At 37.5% G+C, this 20,900-nt stretch overlaps 1 protein-coding gene across 1 annotated transcript in view; it reads left to right on the top strand.

Moving 5' to 3' along the window:
- DDX1 (DEAD-box helicase 1) overlaps nucleotides 1-18,721 on the top strand; it is a 37,521-nt gene extending 18,800 nt beyond the window's left edge. The window contains exons 14-26 of the mRNA XM_003935215.3: nucleotides 1,135-1,195; nucleotides 3,771-3,869; nucleotides 4,684-4,773; nucleotides 7,333-7,521; nucleotides 8,194-8,245; nucleotides 10,615-10,761; nucleotides 14,720-14,811; nucleotides 16,098-16,170; nucleotides 16,292-16,364; nucleotides 16,448-16,490; nucleotides 17,242-17,337; nucleotides 17,640-17,760; nucleotides 18,396-18,721. Coding sequence (XP_003935264.1) covers nucleotides 1,135-1,195; nucleotides 3,771-3,869; nucleotides 4,684-4,773; nucleotides 7,333-7,521; nucleotides 8,194-8,245; nucleotides 10,615-10,761; nucleotides 14,720-14,811; nucleotides 16,098-16,170; nucleotides 16,292-16,364; nucleotides 16,448-16,490; nucleotides 17,242-17,337; nucleotides 17,640-17,760; nucleotides 18,396-18,526 — 1,267 coding nt within the window. The 3' untranslated portion in view covers nucleotides 18,527-18,721. The remainder of the gene's footprint in view (nucleotides 1-1,134; nucleotides 1,196-3,770; nucleotides 3,870-4,683; nucleotides 4,774-7,332; nucleotides 7,522-8,193; nucleotides 8,246-10,614; nucleotides 10,762-14,719; nucleotides 14,812-16,097; nucleotides 16,171-16,291; nucleotides 16,365-16,447; nucleotides 16,491-17,241; nucleotides 17,338-17,639; nucleotides 17,761-18,395) is intronic.
- The last annotated feature ends 2,179 nt before the right edge of the window (nucleotides 18,722-20,900 follow it).

Here is a 20,900-nt window from a genome sequence, read left to right on the forward strand (position 1 = left end):
CTGAATCAGAATTTCCAGAGAATAGGAATTAGAATCTTTTTTATTTATTTGTTTTTTAAGAGAAGAAAAGCAGCTCCTCCAGGTGATTCTTTTTGGTTTTGGTTTTATTTTTGAGATGAGGTCTTACTCTGTCATCTAGACTGGATTAGATGGTGTCTCATAGCTCATTGCAGCCTTGAGCTCTTGGACTCAAGCAATCCTCCCATCTCAGCCTCCAGAGTAGCTGAGACTGCAAGCAAGTGCCACAGTGATTGACTGATTTTTTTTATTTTTTGTGGAGACATGGTCTTGCCATGTTCTATAGGCTGGTCTTGAACTCCTGGTCTCAAGCAATCCTTGTATCTCAGCCTTCCAAAGTGCTGGGTTATAGGTGTGAGCTATTGCATCTGGCCTTTACTCACCTGATACTGTCCTTTGGAAGTCTTAATTTTGATGAAATCCAGTTGATCTATATTTCTCTCTTGTCATGGTGTTTTGGTGTTGTAGTTAAGGTAGGCTATGCCTAACCCAAAGTCATGAAAATTTTATTCTGTGTTTTCTTCTTAGTTTTATGATTTTGGGTTCTCCATTTAGGTCTGTGATACATTTAGAGTTAATTTCTGTGTATAGCATGAGGAAGGGTTTTAACTTCAGTCTTTTGCATGTGCATATCCGTGTGTCCCAGTGCCAGTTGTTGAAATGAGAAACATTCAAACACAAAAGGGTACTATGAAAAGTAAGTCTTCTTTTGCTCCATTCTCCAATTTTTAGTTATCCCTTCTGGAGGCAACGTTTTAAATGGATTTTCGTATATTCTTTCAGGGCATTTTATATACATACAAGTATATAAGTCTAAAAACACAGATTGAAGCCAGGTTTTAAAGGACCTCGAATTGTCCTAATATAGAATAATATGTAGATGAGGATTAATATTTTTGGTATGAAAAGCTTGCACATTCTCTTTCGTGACTTTACCACACTTCAGCAATGCATACAACTACGGGGATTTAACTGCTTCATTTCCCACCTGCCCCAGACTTTGTTCTCAATTACTTTCTCAGCCTTAATTCCCACCTAAAATAAATGGATACAGATCACTGTAAAACAGACTTTAATCTTTTTTTTTCTACATTATTATCTTGGTATTTATTTCAGGGAGCTTCTGATAATTGGAGGTGTTGCAGCCCGGGATCAGCTCTCTGTTTTGGAAAATGGAGTAAGTTGTACTTTTAATTTTTAAAACATAGTATCATGGGCTGTCATTTTGGCAATACAGCTGTTTCATTTCATGAAAATTTAAGTGAGGCTGAAATTAGTGCCAGGTCAGAAGAGTATGTTTGTTCAAAGAAATCTTGCAAGTGCTTGGCACATAGTAGATTCTTAATACATTGGTCAGATTTTATCTTCACATTTCAGACAGTATTTTCTAGGTGGAACTTGCTTGTAACTATCAATACAGATAAAACAATAGCTTCAGAAATGTCTGCTTTATTTTTCATGGGATAGTAAGTGCCTCATATTGGATCAAGTTAAAAGTCCATTCGGCACAATGTTTTGTTTATTTGAGAGGTGAGATAACGAAGTAATGATAGTAGAGGAATAACTTTGCTAATAGAAACCTATATTTTTAGTATAGGGTGGAGAAAACAGGTAAAAAAGAATGGAAATTATGTGGGTTTTTTAATTATTTTCTTTATGGAGATGAAGTCTCTGTTGCCAGGCTAGAGTGCAGTGGTGTGATCTCAGCTTACTGCAACCTCTGACTCCCTGGTTAAAGCAATTCTCCTGCCTCAGCTTTCCAAGTACCTGAGATTACAGCCATGCATCACCATGCCCAGCTAATTTTTGTTATCTTTAGTAGAGGTGGGATTTTACCATGTTGGCTAGGATGGTCTCAATCTCCTGACCTCATGATCCACCTGCCTTGGCCTCCCAAATGCAGGGATTACAGGCGTGAGCCACTGCACCTGACCAGAAGTGTTGTTTTTTAATGCCTGTCAGTTACAGAGTAGAAGTTTGGAATTGTCTAATTTACTGAATGATTTTATGTAATACCTTGTTTGTGCTCACATGAATACATTGTATACACACTTTATTTATTTATTTATTTATTTATTTACGGAGATGGAGTCTTGTTCTGTCGCCTAGGCTATAGTGGTGCGATCTTGGCTCACTGCAACCTCTACCTCCTGGGTTTAAGCAGTTCTCCTGCCTCAGCCTCCTGAGTAGCTGGGACTACAGGCACACACTGCCACACCCAGCTAATTTTTTTCTTTTTTGTATTTTAGTAGGGACAGGGTTTCACCATGTTGCCCAGTCTGGTCTTGAACTCCTGAACTCAGACAATCCACCTGTCTCGGCCTCCCAAAGTGCCAGGATTACAGGTGGAAGCCACTGCGCCTAGTCCATATACACACTTTAAAAATATCTAATCTTGGCCAGTGCAGTGGCTCATGTCTGTAATCTCAGCACTTTGGGAGGCCGAGGCGGATGGATCACAGGGTCAGGAGTTCAAGACTAGCCTGACCAATATGATGAAACTCCATCTCTATTAAAAATACAAAAATTAGCTGGGTGTCGTGGTATACACCTGTAATCCCAGCTACTCAAGAGGCTGAGGCAGGAGAATCGCTTGAACCCAGGAGATGGAGGTTGCAGTAAGCTGAATTTGCACCATACGTTCCAACCTGGAAACAGAGGGAGACTACGTCTCAAAAAAAAAAAAAAAAAAGAAAGAAAAAACCTAATCTTTATTGACTGCTTTCTAGAAAAGGTTTAGGCACTGTGCTAAAAACATAACATGTTCTTAGTTCTTAAAATAATCCTCTGAGATGGTAGTCTTCCCCATTTTTACAGGTTAGAAACAGGTTTTATACCAAATATTAAGTAACTTGCCTAAGATGGTACAATTCATAGGTAGAACTTTACTCTGAAACCCACGTTTCTAATCACTGTGCCTGTGGACTTGACTACAAGATATGTGTGGGAGAATGCAGAATGTTGTCAGTTGTTTGTACTGGCACAGAAGCTCACTATTCTCTTTTATGTATGTTTGAAACTTTTTATTTAGTATTCTAAACTTCAGTTTTCTCATTGAATAGGATTAATTATAGTAGTATTTACCTTAGTGGTAACATGAAATAAAACGTGTGCTTATAAAACATTTCAGAGTGCCTGTTCACTATAAGCACTTGACAAATAGTAATTATTACTGTTTTCCTAGACAGTCTGATCACCATGACTGTTAATAATAACCAAATTTATTGAGCATGTGGGACACTCTGCATCTAGTGCCTTATACATCTTATTTCTTAAATATCACAACCATCTGGAAAAGAAGAAGGTATTTCCCCAACTCAAAAATGGGAAATTCAGTTCTAGAGGAGATTAAATAAGTTAAGGTCACAGAGCTGAGTATTAAATAAGTTAAGGTCACAGAGCTGAGTAATGGTAGAACTGGGACTTGAGTTCTGGGTTTTCCATTAAGTTCCAGTAAATTCATCTGATTTTTGCTTGGAAAATACAAATTTTATACATTAGAATGTGTATCAGTTAAGGATGTCAAAATCAATTTTGGTCAAAATACCTAAGTCATCACATTAATTTGAAACCAAGTATAAGTTTAACATATGGCATTATCTGTAACTCCTTTTTTTAAAATAAATTTAGAGTTGACTGACTACTTCAACGTGCATGTTTTTATTAAAAAGTAGACAGTTATTGGTTGCTGTTTTAAGGTAATTACAGTATTTCTTTAGTTTTCATTAAGTGCTTGCTTTGCTATTTTTCAGGTAGATATAGTTGTAGGTACTCCAGGAAGGTTGGATGACTTGGTGTCAACTGGAAAGCTGAACTTATCTCAAGTTAGATTCCTGGTCCTGGATGAAGCTGTATGTTGAAATATAATCATGCTTTTTAAAAAGTGTACTTATATTTTTTAAGATAAAATATATAAAATGAAGAAGAAATATAATTCAGTCATGATCCTACACCTAGAGATAATCATTGTTATCAGTTTGGTATATTTTAATATACTCTTTTATATATTATTTTATGTAGTTGAAATCAAAATATGAGGAATTGGGAAAAAAATGCAAAAATTTAATATCATAAATATTTCCTGTGATTGTTTGTAAATAATTTATAAATATTGGTTATGTTTAGTGGGCTATTATATGGCTACTTCAAGGTATATTTAGTTACTCTTACTATTATGTACATAGGTAGGTTTGATTTTTTTTCTCCAAATAACCAGCTTTGTTTGTACATACATTTTGTTCCTTGTGTCAGAGATACAAAATGTAGACCATCTGGAAAGACATAAATGTGTTTGAGTCTCTTAGACATACTTCCAAATCATTTTCACGTTGGGTTAACTAGTTCCTCAGCATTAAGGATTTTTAATTTTTATACGAAAAGTCTGTTGAAGGATATATGTTAGAAGTTATTGACTGGGCTTTTCATTCTAGATTATTAGATTATGGTTTTAGATTGTTTATTGTCACTTTTTAATATTTTAGTCACAAAGAACCTAAAATTTATAATTTATCTTTAAATATCGAACATAATGATTTTGAAAATATAGGGCTATGTATATGTATGAATTTTCTCATATTTTATTTGATTTAAAAAAAGATTTTGATACTGATTGAAACATGTTTTTTTCTATACTGATTAAAAATTTATTCTTTGCTTCTCATGCAGGATGGTCTTCTTTCTCAAGGTTATTCTGATTTTATAAATAGGATGCACAATCAGATTCCTCAGGTTACCTCTGATGGAAAAAGACTTCAGGTATAAAATTACCAATGCCTCCTAAAATACATCTAAACAATTGTTAGGTATTAATGTTATAGGACCCTAGTGGGGGTTGTTTTTCTAGCTGGAAACCTCTATGGCTAGTGGTGCCTTTGCCTGAGTTTTGCTCTGGCCCACTGGGCTTATTCTGCCCACTTGGCCTGGCAAGGGTGAGCCAGGCACAGAGTATTGAGGGGTATATGAGCAAACGTGGGGTCTGGCCACTGCACACAGCCAGGCACACTGGCTGCATCAGGGTGGGTAGCTGGCATGGGCACCATCTCTCTGTGAGGCTGTGGCTAAACCAAGTGCACTGCAAGCAGCTTCCCTGGCTGAAGCCATTCTCTCATTGTTCATAGCATGGTGAGCAAGGGGCATGTTTCAGCCCTGTTTGTGTTACTGCTCTTTTAGCCTCACCATTCAGTGGGTCCCAAGTTCTCATCTGCAACCAGGAAGACTGAGGGACACAGAAAAGTGAGGGTGAACAATTCAAAGAGGAGCTTTATTGAGTGATAAAACAGCTCAGAGGAGATCTGTGGTGGGTAGCTTCTTTCCACAGCCAGGGTGTCCCAATGAAAGTTCAGCTCCTAGCAGAGAAGGGACCCTGGAGTGGGAAGCTCCTCTCTGCAGATAGGTCATCCCATTGAGCATTCAGCTTTCAGCAGAGAGGAGCCCTAGAGCTCCTCTCTGCAGGCAGGTCATTTCATTGTTTCTGCAGCTCTCAGCAGAAAGGGTAGCTCCTCTTGGCAACTGGTGGTCCTGTCATGTCCCCATTGTCTCTCCATCCTCTGCTCAAGTCTGGCAGAGTCTGGGGTTTTTATGGGCCTCAAAGGGGGAGGAAATGAGGGCTGATTAGTACATGGGCAGGCCCAGGGAAAAGCGCCACAAGTTTTCCCTCTAGTCTGTGGGACTGGTGGCCTGACCCCCAGGCTTCAGGACTTCACTTTAAAGGTGGGGCCCCACTGGGAACTAGCCCCCTTCCTCCCAGGAGCCCCCTTCCTTGCTGCTGTTCATGGCACCCAGACTGTTCTTAAAAGGGGCACCTGCAGGCCAGCACTGGGCCATCCTCAGCCTGCCTTGGCCTTCCTTCATGTTTGTTGGCACCCAGTCTTGAGGGGTCCAAGGTGGCAATGGGCTGGTTTATCAGTGGTACCTCAAGTGTGTGCACACCCAGCTGAGTTGTGACAGCGCCCAAGCTCAGTCTTAACTTTGTTCTGTGATCAGAGTGGTTGTTGACAGCAGGGAGAGGCCAGGCAGTGGGAACAGACATCTCTGAACCTGTTGGGGGAAAGAAGGGCCTTTTAGGGCCCCCTGAGAATGCAGAGATGCCTGGGTCTTCAGCCACAACTTGAGTGACTGCAGCCATGCCTGGGGCACTGGGGATCCTGCCTGCTCCTGGCTCCCACCAACTCTGTGGAGTGTGGCACCACTCTGGGCCCAGCTCCATCTCGGGGCTCCTCTCTGTCTGCCCCTCTGTGCCCAACTGCACTGCTCCCCCTCTAGCAGGCAACTTGGCCTGGCCCCATTGAGGTGGCTTCCAGGGTGGCAGGCACTGGGGTCCTCCCAGGGGTGGACTCTGGGGACTGTCTGCCTCCTCTCCACACTCTCCCCGCAGTGGCAGCAGGCAGGAGCACAACACGGGGCCCAGGTCCAGAGTGGTTAAGACTCTGGTCCTGGGAATGGGTCCTGCTCAGCTTTGCGAGGGTTGGGGTGGTGCAGTCATGGGGTGGCACAGTCAGCTGCCTTGGGGATACAGGGCACAGGGGACCTACCACCACCACTGCAGCTCCCACAGCCACTCTTGCTGCCACTGCTCGTGCCTCCCCATGCAGCCAGCATGATGGCAGCAGCTGCTCCAGATGGCCTGCCGCTGTCATCATTAATGCTAATGAGTGGAGTCAAAGGTTTTTTTTTTTTTTTTTTTGATACCTTCTCATTAAGTTTACTACCATGTAAAATGTTTTCTTTTTGTTACTGGTCAAAATAATATACTCAAAGGTAACAGACTCAAAAGCTGCTTTTAGAGATAGAAGAAAATTTGAGGAAATTACTTGGGTGTTGTAGAAAACTATAAGTAACAATTCTTAGTTATTATGTCCTGTAGAACATTTAAGGTTTGTATTCCAGATTATTAGTACTGCTTCCTGTTCAAAGGAAACATAACTCGGCTATTGAAAAATTGTTTTCTTCTCCAGTTATATCCTAAAATACTGCTATTTTCTTTATCCTTTCTTAGGAAGCATTTAAGAAGAATGGGCTTTTGAGTGAAGGGGATACATAGTAACATAGGATTTTTGGTTTTCAAAAACGACATCATTTTACTTAGTTTTTATAGGAACTTGAGGAAGAGATGGCATGATTTCTATGTGACAGTGAGGGTACTGAACCTTAGAGAGGTTAACCTGCTCAGTCATACCTGTAGTTGTCACTACATAGAGTCAGGTGTTGAACTTATCTTTGGAGTCCAGGTTACCATACTTTGTTTCACATCAGTATTTGTGATTTAGTAATTATTATTGTAAAAGTTCATCTCAGTTTGGGGTTTCCTCTTCTTAGGTGATTGTTTGCTCTGCCACTTTGCATTCTTTTGATGTAAAGAAACTGTCTGAGAAGATAATGCATTTTCCTACATGGGTTGACTTAAAAGGAGAAGACTCTGTTCCAGATACTGTACACCATGTTGTTGTCCCAGTAAATCCCAAAACTGACAGACTCTGGGAAAGGCTTGGAAAGAATCACATTAGAGTAAGTGGTTTATAATAATAACATTTATGTAGAACAAAGCAGTTTGCAAACTAGCTTAGCCTTGGGTTCTTAGTGATGCTTAAAGCAATCAGTTACCGTGTTAAAGAAAAGTCCAATGCATTGTAGACTCTTAGACCTTTAAAAAGCACTGAATAAGCGATGGACTCCATCTTTTATTTTCCTCTGTTCATAATAATACTTTTGTGATCAGCCTCCTTGATACAATTTTTATAAGTAAATAACATATATATACATCTAATTTCAGATACAATGATTTCCATTTTTAGTAGTATTTTAGTAGGAGCCCTCATTTATGTCCTCTTGATATACCTTGTTCTAAAAATCCATTTCGTGTGGTCATCTTTTCATTTTCTTCACTATGATTAGATTTACCTTTATATAGTAAGGTTATGTTTATTTGAAATTTATAATATTCTAAAAACTGCATTTTCATTATTATTACTACATTTAAAAGTGATTGTCTTAGACCTATAGTTAATGAAGGGTTTTCTGAATCTGAAGAATGATTTTACCTACAGATTATATTATATAGACATATATATGAAATGCAGTCTAAAGAGAAATACAGTTCTCCCTTTTCAAAAATGGCACTGGTTCTGAATCATTATTTAACCACTCTTCTATCCCATTTTTATTTCTTGCTTTTGATAGACTGATGATGTACATGCAAAAGATAACACAAGACCTGGTGCTAATAGTCCAGGTAAGTTCAAAGAATCAAACGTGTTGAAAGATTTTGAAAATGAAATTTATACCTTACCTATTCTCATGAAGGATGTGAAATAAGCTGCAAAATTAGAACAGGAAATTTGAAAATATAAGCAACAAAAATAATAAAGAAATGGGGAAAAGCTGATACTAGTCAATTTAGAGGAATATGAATCATTGAATTTATTCATTTATTTTTGTTTTTATTTATTTTTTTGAGACAGAGTCTCACTCTTGTCATCCAGGCTGGAATACAACGGCACAATCTTGGCTCACTGAAAGCTTTGCCACTCAGGTTCAAGGAATTCTCCTGCCTCAGCCTACCAAGTAGCTGGGATTACAGGCACCTGCCACCATGCCCAGCTAATTTTTTTTTTTTTTTTTTTTTTGTACTTTTAGAAGAGATGGTGTTTCACCATGTTGGCCAGGCTGGTCTTGAACTCCTGACCTCAGGTGATCCTCTCACCTTGACCTCCCAAAGTACTGGGATTATAGACGTGAGCCACTGTGCCTGGCCTTAATTACTGAATTTAGATGTTAGACTCCTGGCATCTAAATCACAAAATTTTTGTTTCTTTGAGACAGGGTCTTACTCTGTCACCCAGACTAGAATTCAGTGGCGCAGTCTTGGCTCACCACAGACTTTCCCTCTCAGCTCAAGTGATTCTCCTTCCTCGGCCTCCCAATTAGCTAGGATTAGGCATGCCCCACTACCACCCAGCTAATATTTGTATTTTTAGTAGAGACGAGGTTTCACCCATGTTGGCCAGGCTGTTCTTGAACTCCTGATCTCAAATGATCCACCCACCTTGGCCTCCCAAAGTGCTGAGATTACAGGCATGAGGCACTGCGCTTGGCCACAGACATTTTTAATTATAGAATTCTCATTAATCATAGGAAACCAGCAAATTTTTCTAGCGAGATTATTGTATATTGACCCTGAATTCCAGAAGAAATGTCATCTAAGTTCCTCATATCAGGGATATTGCATAATAAAGAAAAATTTCTTTAGCTCAGCTTTGCAAAAGATACTGAAATGATTTTGAAATAGTTATTTGTTGACTTTTATTGTGTGTTAACATATACGTAACATAAAACATAGCATTTTAACTATTAGTGTACAGTTCATTGGCGTTAAGTACATTCATATTGTTATACACTTACCACCACTATCCATCTCCAGAGCTTTTTCATCTTCTTAAACTGAAAATCTGTACCATTAAATATTTATCAATTTTTTAAAAGCCTAACATTAAATTAATTCTGCCTCAATGAAGAATCTTCTATGCAGAGCTGAGACACTTTGTTTCAGGTTAAATAGTGTTTTGAAAATATACGAAGGTACGTCATGATACAAGGATGGTGCTTAGAAAACCTAGAAGAATGGATCTTAAATCCGTTAGGCTGTATGTCTGATGTCAGATGGTTTGGGTAGATCATTCATTGGTGAGGATCAGACTGTATTTGCTTTATGGTTGAATTCACTGGCAGGTTTTTAACTATATCAAAAAGGTGAATTGTCTGAAATCTTGATTAAGGAGAGTTTCTTTGAACTCAGTTTTATGTGTAGCTCTAAATTAACAAGATATATACTTAGTTATCCTTACTGTTGGACGAGAGTGGACATACTATTTGAAAATCTGTCATCCCACTGAGAATACATTTTATAAAATTCCACATTTTATTGTTTCTTATATTTTTCATGTAAAAGTTTTGCTTAGTTTTGACTACAATTAGAGATGATCAGAGAGACCTTCTATGTTGTGTCACAGAATTAAAGTCTTACATTCAGTGGTTGAGGAGTAACAATTATACAGCTTCACACTGAAAAATAGAGTTGGAGGTAGTGACTAAGAAATTACTAGATTTTTGTGTTAAGGTTTTTACTTTGTAGACTGAAGTATGAACTTTCTGGTATTTAGATTGATTTAGAAAGTACATTAATTATTTAAAAGGAGTTATTGTATAAAGCATTTGTTGAGCATTTAGGGAAGTTCATGCAAGGCAGAATATGATTTGTTCCTCATGAGAGATAAGAGTGGTTTTGCTGTATGTATTTCTGTTAATTTGTATGTGTGTGTGTGTGTGTGTGTGTGTGTGTGTGTCCCCTCAAAAGCGGTATGGTTATGGGTATTTGTATACCACATAAAGTAGCATAAAAACATTAACAGAAACAAATTAAATGAATGAATGGATTAACTCACTGTTTCACTCTATCTTATTACTTCTTGTCTATTATAATACTTTTATTAAAACAGATTTTTTTTAAAGGAAAATCAAGCAGTCTATGACTATAATTATGTGTATTCATGACAAATTCAGATTGAAATTCTGTTGGTTTTTGTCGTTGCTATGGTACTCAAGAGATGTGGTCTGAAGCTATTAAAATCCTCAAGGGGGAGTATGCTGTCCGGGCAATCAAGGAACATAAGATGGATCAAGCAATTATCTTCTGTAGAACCAAAATTGACTGTGATAACTTGGAGCAATACTTTATGCAACAAGGAGGAGGTAATTTTTTTCTCACTTGAAATAAATTGTGTTTATTTCCTCTTGTAATAGATTATTAATGTCATGTTGATGCAATCTAGAATACATGCACAGAATTTAAAGCAGCAATGGCGTATTATAAGTATGCTTATTCAGTACTTTTCCATATGATAAGCCCTCAGAAAAACACGAGAGAATTTTCCACATGGTACATTTTCATTACAGTGGACTTGAATCACGGCATTCTAAGGGCTTTATATCATTTGGAAGAAAGATAAAGTTATTTATTGATTTTGAAATTTTATTTTTATTTTATTTTTATTTTTTTGAGGCGGAGTTTCGCTCTTATTACCCAGGCTGGAGTGCAATGGCGCGATCTCGGCTCACCGCAACCTCCGCCTCCTGGGTTCAGGCAATTCTCCTGCCTCAGCCTCCTGAGTAGCTGGGATTACAGGCATGTGCCACCATGCCCAGCTAATTTTTTGTATTTTTAGTAGAGACGGGGTTTCACCATGTTGACCAGGATGGTCTCGATCTCTCGACCTCGTGATCCACCCGCCTCGGCCTCCCAAAGTGCTGAGATTACAGGCTTGAGCCACCACGCCCGGCAAATTTTGAAATTTTAAATGTGATCACTGAAGTAATAGAATGTTTATCTTTTAAATCAGCAAATGTGGAAAAAGGGAATGAAGAAAAGAAAACCCTAAACAAGAACAAGAAAGGAAGGAGAATAAAATGAGAGCAATTATGGTTAGAAATTATAGAATAAGATCAATGTTGGAAAAATCTGAATATGAGTAAATGCTGTATCAGTGAACAAAGTCTTCTGTTATAAGGCATAGGTTGGTAGCCTGGATGAGATCTAATGATAATCTATTTACATGGAATATACCCAAAATCTGAAGACATGGAAAAATGGAAAGGAAAAGGAATGAAAAAATATTATGCATGTGTCAGCTAAAATATTAACCAAAAGAAAGCCAGTCTAGCTATAGTAATAAGAGATGCAATAGACTTTAAGAGAAATATTACTAGAAATGGTCACTGTGTAATAAAATATCCAAGCTACAATAAAATTATAAGGGTTCAAATTTTATGCTTCTTATAACTTTGAGTATGTAAACTGTATTAGTCTGTTCTTATGCTGCTATGAAGAACTGCCTGAGACTGGGTAGTTTGTAAAGGAAAGACATTTAATTGATTCACAGTTCTGCAGGTCTGGGGAGGACTCAGGAAACTCACAATCATGGCAGCAGGGGAAGCAAACATGCCCTTCTTCACATGGCGGCAGGAAGGAGAATTGCTGAGCAAAGCAAGAAAAACCTCTTATAAAACCGTCAAATTTCATGAGAATTCACTCACCATCACGAGAACAGCATGAGGGTAACCACCCCCATGATTCACTTATCTCCCACCAGGTCCCACCCACATGTGAGGATTATAGGAACTACAATTCAAGATGAGATTTGGGTGGGGACCCAGCCAAACCATATCATAAACCAACATGGAAAAATTCTCAATCAGTTGTTATGGAAATGCAAAATAAAATGACAGTATAATACCATTGTACATGCTAAACTAAAAAATACAACACCAAATTTTGCCTGTGGAGCAACTGCATACCGTTGGTAAAATATAAAATGGTATGACCACTTTAAACATGCTATCTTATTGCCTATCAATTCAACTCCTGTTTACCCAGGATAAATGAAAACACATATTGACAAAAGATGGGAGCTAGAATTGCCATAGCAGCTTTATTTATAATATTCTAAAACGGAAAACCCACTAAGTGTCCATTAGTAGGAGAATAGATAAAGTGTGAAATACTTATACAGTGGAATACTACTCAGCGGTGAAAAGGAACAGACTTTTCCTTGCTGAGTAGATACGGCAGCCATGGATGAATCTCAGAAACTGTATGCCAAATTAAAGAATTCTTACACAAGAATATACACTGTATGATTCAATATGAAATTTTTTAAAAGTCAAAACTAATCTATGATGGAAAAAATATCAGAACAGGAGCAGGGTGGCAGTGGGGATGGGCTGGGAAAGCATATGAAGGTATTTTTTGGGGTGATAATGATCTATTAATGGGACTTCCTCAGCAAATCTACTTAAGATTTGTAGATTTTGTTGAACACAACTTTTACCTCAAAAAAACAAAACAAAACAAAACAAAAAACAAATACTGAATTCTAGTTAATTATATGCATGCTGAACTGTATATGATGTCTGCAATTTACATTGAGATGTACAAAAATACAAAGATGAGTTGATGGATGCATGCAGGTGTAGGGGGATATGTGGTTAAAGCAAGTATAGTAAAATGTTCATTGTTGAATCTAGGTGGTAGGTATACAGCTGTTCATTCTTAAAATTATTTCAGTGTTGCTACATGTTTAAAATGATAAATGTTGGAAAAAATATAAAAAGTAAAAATTGGCAGATACACAAGGTAACATACAAATCCCATTACTGCAGTGGGGAAAGACTAACACATCTCGTTATAACTGATGTACATCAAGGAGATAGAATACTCAAAAGGATATAGAAAATTTGAACTAATAGTCATATAAAGAAACATTATATTGTTTATTATAGTGACCAGATAAGTAACACATTTTTTCTTCAAGTCCTGGCAAACAGACTTGCTTGATTGTTACAGTGACTGTTTTGTAGTACATGTTTTCTTCCTGTGTATGTTTTGAATGGAGGAGTTGAGTATGTAGAAAGGAGTACTATTGATCAAGTAGTAATATCACTTAGTTACTTTTATCCTAGGATGTGGATGTTACCTCTGCCTAGAGAACAAGTTTACCACACCATTACTAACACCCAAACACAATATATGCCAAATTACAGGGGTTTAAAAGAAGGGATTAAAGGATCTCTGCCCCCTCCACAGGTTCCCTACCCACAGAGTTGGAATGTGCATACAATACTTCCCTAAACCACTTGAATTCAGAATGCAATAAAATCTCAGCTGTATGCCTCTAGAAGTTCTGGTTGGCTGTTATATCACCTCTGCATAATAAATTTTTGTGTTAGTCATTTTGAATAGATATCTTTCAAAATGTATTGTTTCCTTGAATTCTCAAGTATGCTTATTGAACTTAATTTACTTCGGAGAATAGTTAAGTGGCATAATTGTTACTTTGTTACCTCCTAGTGGTTACTCTTTTTGTTACTGTGTGTACTTGAAGAGTTTTCTTTTGGGGGATTAGCTAGGACTGTTGGAGGATTGGCTAGGACTGTACCTGCCTCTAAAATAGCACCTCTCCATCTTTAGTTTGCTGCTTTGAATCTTCTGCGGCCTTGAAACTAGATAACTATATTGCTTAAAATACCTTGAGAAGAGAGCAGGCTTATGGGCATGGCCTTTTAGGAAGGTCATTAACTTTATGATGCTTAATTTTGGTTCCTCCAAGAATGATCTCTTTTGCCTACTTTTTGAGTCTTAGCATTATGAGGATCCTGGTGTATACATATGAATTTTAATTAGCATACTGCTTGATCCATTTCTCCTGCAGACTGGGAAGGGTGACTTAAGATGTCCTTAAAAGCAAGACAACTTTAAAGCTCCATTGCAGGTGTACCCAAACTACGGCCCACGGGCCGCATGCGGCCCCCTGAGGCCATTTATCCGGCCCCCCGCCGCATTTCAGGAAGGGGCACCTCTCTCATTGGTGATCGGTGAGAGGAACACAGTATGTGGCGGCCCTCTAACGGTCTGAGGTACAGTGAACTGGCCCCCTGTGTAAAAAGTCTGGGGACGCCTGCTCCATTGAGTTCATTTTAATGGTACTTCATTTGTGACAGAAATTGTGTTAACCATGGTTTATAGCAAGTTGGGAGATAGATTTTTATGGAATTGTGTGACACTATTGTAGTCTCAATTTTATTGGCTTTTTTTTTTACATAGTCTTATGCAGAAGATTTTCCAAGGTTAAAAGCTTAATGTGCTTTTCACTAGGACCTGATAAAAAAGGACACCAGTTCTCGTGTGTTTGTCTTCATGGTGACAGAAAGCCTCATGAGAGAAAGCAAAACTTGGAAAGATTTAAGGTACTGATACATAGTTGATTGTTTCCTTAATACTTAAGGGGGGCATTGTATCTAGTTTTAAGCATTTCCAGTTAATACTATTAAAGCAATTATTGTCCTAGAAATTTCAAAATGTTTCTACCCTAACTAATGTGTGTTCCTCATGACAGGGATTAGTCATTGTTGACACCCAAATGGTAAATTATACATTCTCTATCAACACAACACTACTATAACAAGAATTTTCAATTTGAGAAATTTTTGTTAAATTATTTCAGGTATATATTTTTAGGAGAAGTATTGGATAATTAAGCCATGTCTATAAGACCTAAAAAATAGTCTACAGCAAGAGCCATAAGGAACTTACTTTGTAGGTTAATTAAGACAGATATCAGAATATGGTTATATAGAATTAAAAATATTTTGATACTGTTTGGGGCAGACCTTCCCAGTTACGTGTTTGCAGCACTTGAACGGGTCATATAGCTTTTGGTTTAGGTGGGTTGGGCTTGAGCCATTTAGAACTTTGAGCCTTTAGAATCATAAAGGTCCGTAACCTCTCTACCTGCAAACAGTCTCATTAATTTAATAGACCCCAGTGTATAGCACAGGTATCATTTTCTAAGAAAAAGGGTGGGAAGTATTGGGTTCAAGAACTTTGGATTCTGTTTCTGTGCTGGGCGTAACTGATGTGGATCTGAAAACATATCACATGGTCTGGCTTTAGTATGTGTGCTGCCCTTCTCTAGCGTGGGCATTTTTCTGGACCATAAGTCCGTCTACCCTTCTTCCCTCCCCCAAATCTCTAATTTTTATGTGCCTTGAGGCATAAATTATATCTAATGGCTAATTTGTATTTCTTGGTGAGCACCAGGATCCTACCCTCATTTCATCCTCTTGAGAATTTTGTCTGTTACAAAAAGTGTAGCCTCCAAGTAAAATATCTAGTATTCTGGATTTATTTGAATATAAGAGTAAAGATAACGCTTACGTCTATAAATTTTGTTCTGTTTTATCTTTCTCTTCAGTTTCTAAAGATACTTCTAAAGATTAAGCCAAGTTTTAGTAATGGTTTAATATCTTTGAATAGTAAAAGAAAAGCAAAAATGAACCCAGTCTCTGGTTTAATCACCTTAAATGTCATGTTTTAGCAGATTGTGACATAAAACTTTAAGACTTGATCCAGTAAATTATGAGTATCTCCGTTTGAGTTTTTAGAGGTCTCATTTAGTGGAGGGATAGCATTTGTTTTTATTTGTTAGTATATGTGCTAACAAACTCCTTTCTCTCTTCTCTGTTCTCTTTAGAAAGGAGATGTAAGATTCTTGATTTGCACAGATGTAGCTGCTAGAGGAATTGATATCCATGGTGTTCCTTATGGTAAATAGCAGCTTTTTATGCCTGCAGTGTGATTGTTATGGAACCTAAAGTAAAGCCTTCTAGTATGTTTGAAAAAAATTAGAAACTAATGGTAATTGTTCATAATTGTTTTTATTTACAGTTATAAATGTCACTCTGCCCGATGAAAAGCAAAACTATGTACATCGAATTGGCAGAGTAGGAAGAGCTGAAAGGTACTTCTGTAATTTTTTCCCCCATTTTTAAGTTTCTATGCTTTAGAAATAAAGTCTAATAGAAGGCTTTTAACATCTTTCAGGATGGGTCTGGCAATTTCCCTGGTGGCAACAGAAAAAGAAAAGGTAATCTTTGTAGTGCTCTATATATTCATTGTGTGTGTTGTGATTTTAGATATTGGAAATAAAAGCAGTTTGATTTTCCCGTTTAAATTTAATTCAGCTGCATATGGAATATACATGAACTTTTTAGGGCATCTTTTTTTCTGTATTCATTGAATGAAGAAATAATAGGGTGAAATTTAGAAAGGAAAAATGCAAAATATAATTTTTCCTACTAGCTTTATTGTAGTCATTTCTACCAAAAAAAAAAAAAATTCTGGCATGGTACCATGGGAGACTTTTCATGGAGAGTGGAGAGTTATTTTTATATAATTACAAATTTATAGAAAAGTCGTATTCATAAGGAGCTCCCATATACTCATCGCCAAAATTCACTAGTTGTATGTTTTATGTTATTTGCTTTATTCTCTTATATAAAACATTTGAACTTATTTTCTTTTGAACTTTATTTTTTATGTTAATTCTTGACGTAGCATGCTTCAGTATTTTTTCATCCTTTTATCTGAGAATTCCTTTTGATATCTGACACCTATTTTAGGAAAACTTTTGGATTATTCTCAAAAAAGAACTTTTTCAGAAGACCTATTTACTTAATGAGCTACTGAATAGTAGTAGTAATTAGATACATATCATACCTATAATCTATTTTTCTAGTGCCTTGAGGACAGAAACTACTTAAAAAGAAATTTAGTATAAGTTACTCAGCATGAATCTATCTCCATGCATGTTAATATTCTTTCCTTTTTGAATTTAGGTTTGGTACCATGTATGTAGCAGCCGTGGAAAAGGGTGTTACAATACAAGACTCAAGGAAGATGGAGGCTGCACCATATGGTACAACGAGATGCAGGTGAGACTTCGAGTAAGGCTCACACGTAATGTATTAAAACATTACATTATGTGTGAAATAGACAGCATTCATCTTCGAAAATTATATCTTGGCTTTTATCTATTTGTCACTTATGAGGGATCGTAATTGCTTATACTGTTATCTGTACTTTGTTAATTGCAAGCTATGAATTTCTCTCTTCAGAAATCTGACTTCATTATACCAAGCATTCTAGCCTTTCCAGTTTTATTTAATGCTGTGAAAATACAACTCTTTCTAAATGAAATTTTTATCTGAAAATTTTCTCTCCCTTACTTACTTAGTTACTGTCTGAGATAGAAGAACACCTGAACTGTACCATTTCTCAGGTTGAGCCAGATATAAAGGTACCCCTGGATGAATTTGATGGGAAAGTTACCTATGGTCAAAAGAGGGCTGCTGGTGGTAAGCTTTGAATTATTTTAAAATCTATTTTAAATATAAATGTACCTGTTTTGAGCTTCAGGAAGGCAGTAATTTCATATTATTAGGTTAAGAGCTGTCCCTCCCTCCTGGTGCTTTGTCCATACCTGCCTTTCTAGCATTTTTCAATTGTGTTATCTTCATGTGAATGAAAGACTTCACCTTAGCTATTTCTCTTGAAGTGTTAATATCATAAAACTAGTTGAACATTTTGTGGAATTATTAGAAAACAAGAGTCTTTAATAGGTGATTTTGAACAAGGAATCAGAAGCCTTTGACTTAATTCCAGTAGTAATTCAGCATTTTATTTCCTCTGCCTGGGATGTCCTTTTGTTAGCTTGTTCCTGAAAAATTGTAAGACTCAGGCCTAACTAGTTGTTTCCAAGCCAAGGGTGGGTAGAGGTATTGGAACAGCTGTTAGTGAGCCCTAAGCATTTATTTATATTGAAATAATTGATTTAACATTTGTAAAAGTCAAAGTTCTGGAGATAACTTGCCCAGTAGTACATTTTATTGCTACAAGCAATGTTTAAAGTGATATAATTGAGCCAAAGTATTGCTGACAAGTTATTTCAAGCATGTCATTTACATTACTTTGTTATTTGTGTGTGATGCAGGTGGAAGCTATAAAGGCCATGTGGATATTTTGGCACCTACTGTTCAAGAGTTGGCTGCCCTTGAAAAGGAGGCGCAGACATCTTTCCTGCATCTTGGCTACCTTCCTAACCAGCTGTTCAGAACCTTCTGAGTTTTACATTTACTGAATAAGATTTGAGTAATGAAAGTCTGTAGTCTTAAAACTCTAAAACAGTTGTACTGTTTCCAAGCAGCAGTATTTATAGTAACGTAAGCTATTAATGCTAACTCTTGCATATCAAGAAACATTAGTCTTAGGAATTCTTCAAAAAATGGCATCCCAATGAAAATAAATTTGATGACTATATTTTCATGAACGTTTGTGTCTTATTTTCAAGTTATATTGATATATTTTTTTTCTGTTTCTTTTTTAAGAACACTATGGGCTTATGAAGTAGAATTTACGGGTTTATGAATCTGGCAGAGGACTTATGTGGAACCACTAGGGAATATTCTAAAAGTAGATTTTCAGATGGTTAAGGTTGTCTATATGTATTTTGAAGCTAGAGGAGAGTTGGAACATGAAGGAAAATTGGATGATCCCAGTGTAGAAGAACTTCTTGGTCAGTCCGGAAGCATGGAAGTTTTCAGGGAGTCAGTAAAGGTTCTGTGTCTAAGGACTGATGACTGATGTGATGGTGACAGTGAAGATGTATCTTCTTTTTATGAACTTTTCTTTCCAGATGATGCATACCCATTCAAGTAGAACTAATTTTCTGTCCCTCCAAGTCTTAAAATCAAACTTAAACTCAGGGTTATTTTCTTTTTTCTTTTTTCTTTTTTTGAGACAGGGTCTTGCTTTGTCACCCAGACTGGAGGGCAGTGGCGTGTACACAACTCACTGCAACTTCAACCTCCCAGGCTCAAGCAATCCTCTTGCCTCAGCCCCCCAAGGTAGCTGGGACTACAGGCACGTACCACCGTACCTGGCTAATATTTTTGTATTTTTCGTGTATTTTGTCTCTATCTTTCTCTATAAAAATAGAGGCAGGGTTTCACCATGTTGCCCAGGCGGGTCTCGAACTCCTGAGCTAACATGATCTACCCACCTTGGCCTCTGAAACTACAGGGATTATAGGCGTGAGCCAGCATGCCTGGTTCTGGAATATATTTTCTTGTTTGGCTCTTGCCTAAAATATCAGAAGGAAAAATGAAAATTTGAAAACCGTAATTGAGTTGTTCTGTTGTGCCTTTTGACTCTTGGTCTATAAGGTAATTTTTTGGGGGAAATTATTCTTGTCCGATAGTTTCCTTAAGAGCACAGTGTGTTATAATTTCTTGTATGATGGTTTTCAAACCTTTTAGCATTGAAAAACCTTGAGTGAAACACAATATATAAACAGATAAAAGCTGTAGTGAGAAAACCATTATCTCATATATCTGAGTTTAGAGTTTGTGTGAAATAATTCTGAGGATACCATTCTTTCACTTATCTCTAGACCACTTGCTTTGGAGCCGTCCTAGAACTACTACAGCCAAGCTCAGAGCTGTGTGATGACGGCACTGTGCACCTTCACACACATTAATCACTGCTTTATTGATGTGACAGCAAAGAAAAGACTGAATTTCAGATCATTTAAATGTTAGAATGGAAGTGATCTTTCTAATCACCTCGTTCACACCCTTGTTTTATGAGACAGAAAGCTGAGTTTAGACGAATGCACATTCACATGGCCTGGTGGGTAGAACTGGACACAGAACTTGGGTTTCTTCAGTTTCCGCTTTTACTTTTGGGCTGGTTACCTGTCGAGGATGATCCTCAGGTCCTAATTGCGAGGCCAGAGGGAATGCCAGAGAGCTTAGCAATGGTGGGGATGTTTTTCCTCTAATTACTTATTGTCCAACTGGAATTACCCAGGGAACAAGAGTTTTCAAAGGAAGAAGCCACATGTAACCAGACCAGCAGAGGGGTTGCTTGGAGAACTGACTTGCTCTTTTTTCCTACCTACCTCACCATTCATTCTTCCTTTTACCCTTAGTCTTGCATCCAGATGCTAATTCCTTCAGGCCACTGTGTTAATGCCAAGAATGCAAGCAACTGTTAAAAGTCCAGTAAAGATGTGGTCACTGAGCCTGAGAGATGCTAATTGCCTGCCTTCTTCGGGATTGCCTTTCCCAGGTTCCGGTCAAAGTGATGTGTACAACTTCTAGGCCTTGTCCTGCTCACCTTGTCCCTTCTCTCAGGCTGGAACTTGGATGTGGTATTAGTGACCCCACTGCCACCATTAGAAAAGTGTAATACTTGGGGAGTGGCAGAACAACAAGGCAGAGGTACCTGGTGGCCTTGAAAAAGAGAGCTGCCCACCCTCTCTGAACTGCCTGTTATAATAACTTGATGTTATCTGAGCTGCTCATGTTTAGCGCTCTTTGTTACAGAACTTTTGCTTCTATCCTAACTAATATATAAAACACTAGAGGCCCTTCCAAGTCCAGCAAATGCTAAATATTAACCTTCATATGATAGTATTTCTGATTCAGAGCTTCCA

This window comes from Saimiri boliviensis, chromosome 1 (assembly GCF_048565385.1).
Source record: "Saimiri boliviensis isolate mSaiBol1 chromosome 1, mSaiBol1.pri, whole genome shotgun sequence".
Classification (NCBI taxonomy): domain Eukaryota; kingdom Metazoa; phylum Chordata; class Mammalia; order Primates; family Cebidae; genus Saimiri; species Saimiri boliviensis.